Source organism: Suricata suricatta, chromosome 3 (assembly GCF_006229205.1).
Source record: "Suricata suricatta isolate VVHF042 chromosome 3, meerkat_22Aug2017_6uvM2_HiC, whole genome shotgun sequence".
In the NCBI taxonomy this organism is placed as follows: domain Eukaryota; kingdom Metazoa; phylum Chordata; class Mammalia; order Carnivora; family Herpestidae; genus Suricata; species Suricata suricatta.
In genome coordinates, this window is record NC_043702.1 from 110,120,220 (window position 1) to 110,121,573 (window position 1,354).

The following is a 1,354-nucleotide window of genomic DNA, read 5'->3' on the forward strand; positions in this document are numbered from 1 at the left end:
ATTGCAGTGAATTCTCTTTTTCCTTAAAGCTGAGCTGTTTGTGCTTCAGGCTACTACGGGGTTAAATGTTCTGCTCTAAGTTCAAGGGGAATTAGCCCTGCTCAAACTCCGTGGTCAGCACAGCAGGGCTCTGGGCAATATAAAGGCGGGAGCCAGCAGCCCGGACACACAGCTACCTTTGTGACGGGCGCTACAGCAATTATAAAAACACTTGGGCAGTCATGGAATCATCTGACAGGCAAAGGAAAAAAATAGCTGTCATTGGTGGTGGCTTGGTAAGAATCTATTTGGATATATTATTCCTGTTAGTGGTATTGTATTAATTGTCATTATTCTTAATAATTATTATAAAGCACTTGTACAGATTGTTCATCTTCTTGTGGAACTTTTCTGATATTCAAAGACATTTACTTTAAATGGGGTGTCCTTTTACATGTGCTCTTTCCTAAGAAAGGTATTTTCTTTCCATTAAGTACAAGGGTGTCTATTTTCCCTTCTCATTTTGGATTAGCATTTCTTAAAAACTGAAAATAGAGCGAATTGAATTTGATTTATCCGCACGTTGGCTACGTTTATAAAACAGATATTAGTGTAAATAGTTATTTTAATCAAAACATTTATCTTATTTGGTGAACAACTCAGTTTATACTGTCTAATAATAAGAATAAAAGCTAATGGAAAATTATGTTTTTGGACATTTGCAAGTTATTTGAGTAATTGAGAATAGCACCTAATCGGTCTCCTGACTTATTTGGCTTGTCCAATGGAGCACGTGAAGTGGCAGAGTGAGGGGTTCCATGTCGCCGAGCAAACTAGATGGCCTGTGGAGTCCAGCATCACACCTGGAAAACCTGGGAGGGGTTTTCTTGTTATCTTCCCAAAGCGGGTCTGTTTACTGTGGGGGCTGCCTGAAGTAATCTATACTGTTTTCCTCTCTCAACAGAACTCCTAGTTTGGAATAAAAATATCACCATTAGTAAAAGCTTGATCATTTTGTTTTCACCTTTGCTATAATCTTTTGCAGGCTTTTAGCTCATAAGTATTCACTCATTAATTTGCTCCACAAAAATTTCTGAGGGGCCTGATATGTACCAGACACCGTTCACGGCCGCATATAGATTAGTATAGTTTACACAACGCATGTATTTATGTGCGATATGCTAATTTCGTCTTTTGTTCTGCCTTCACTATGATCTTTCCCCAGAGTACTGTGACAACATTTCTGGATCTAAATTTCAAAATGCTACAGAATGTTGTCATGTGCCATGTTGGTAAATGCATGTGATCTACATCGTCATTTTTTTATACTGGGCTTCAGTCCCATTCTTTCCTACCAAACTGTTGAGTAATGTGA

The 1,354-nt window shown here is 38.3% G+C and overlaps 1 protein-coding gene across 1 annotated transcript in view; it reads left to right on the forward strand.

Moving 5' to 3' along the window:
• The first annotated feature begins 33 nt into the window (after window positions 1-33).
• The window catches only part of KMO (kynurenine 3-monooxygenase), a 53,808-nt gene continuing 52,487 nt past the window's right edge, over window positions 34-1,354 (forward strand). The window contains 1 exon segment of the mRNA XM_029934828.1: window positions 34-275. Within this exon segment, the coding sequence (XP_029790688.1) occupies window positions 222-275 (54 nt within the window). The 5' untranslated portion in view covers window positions 34-221.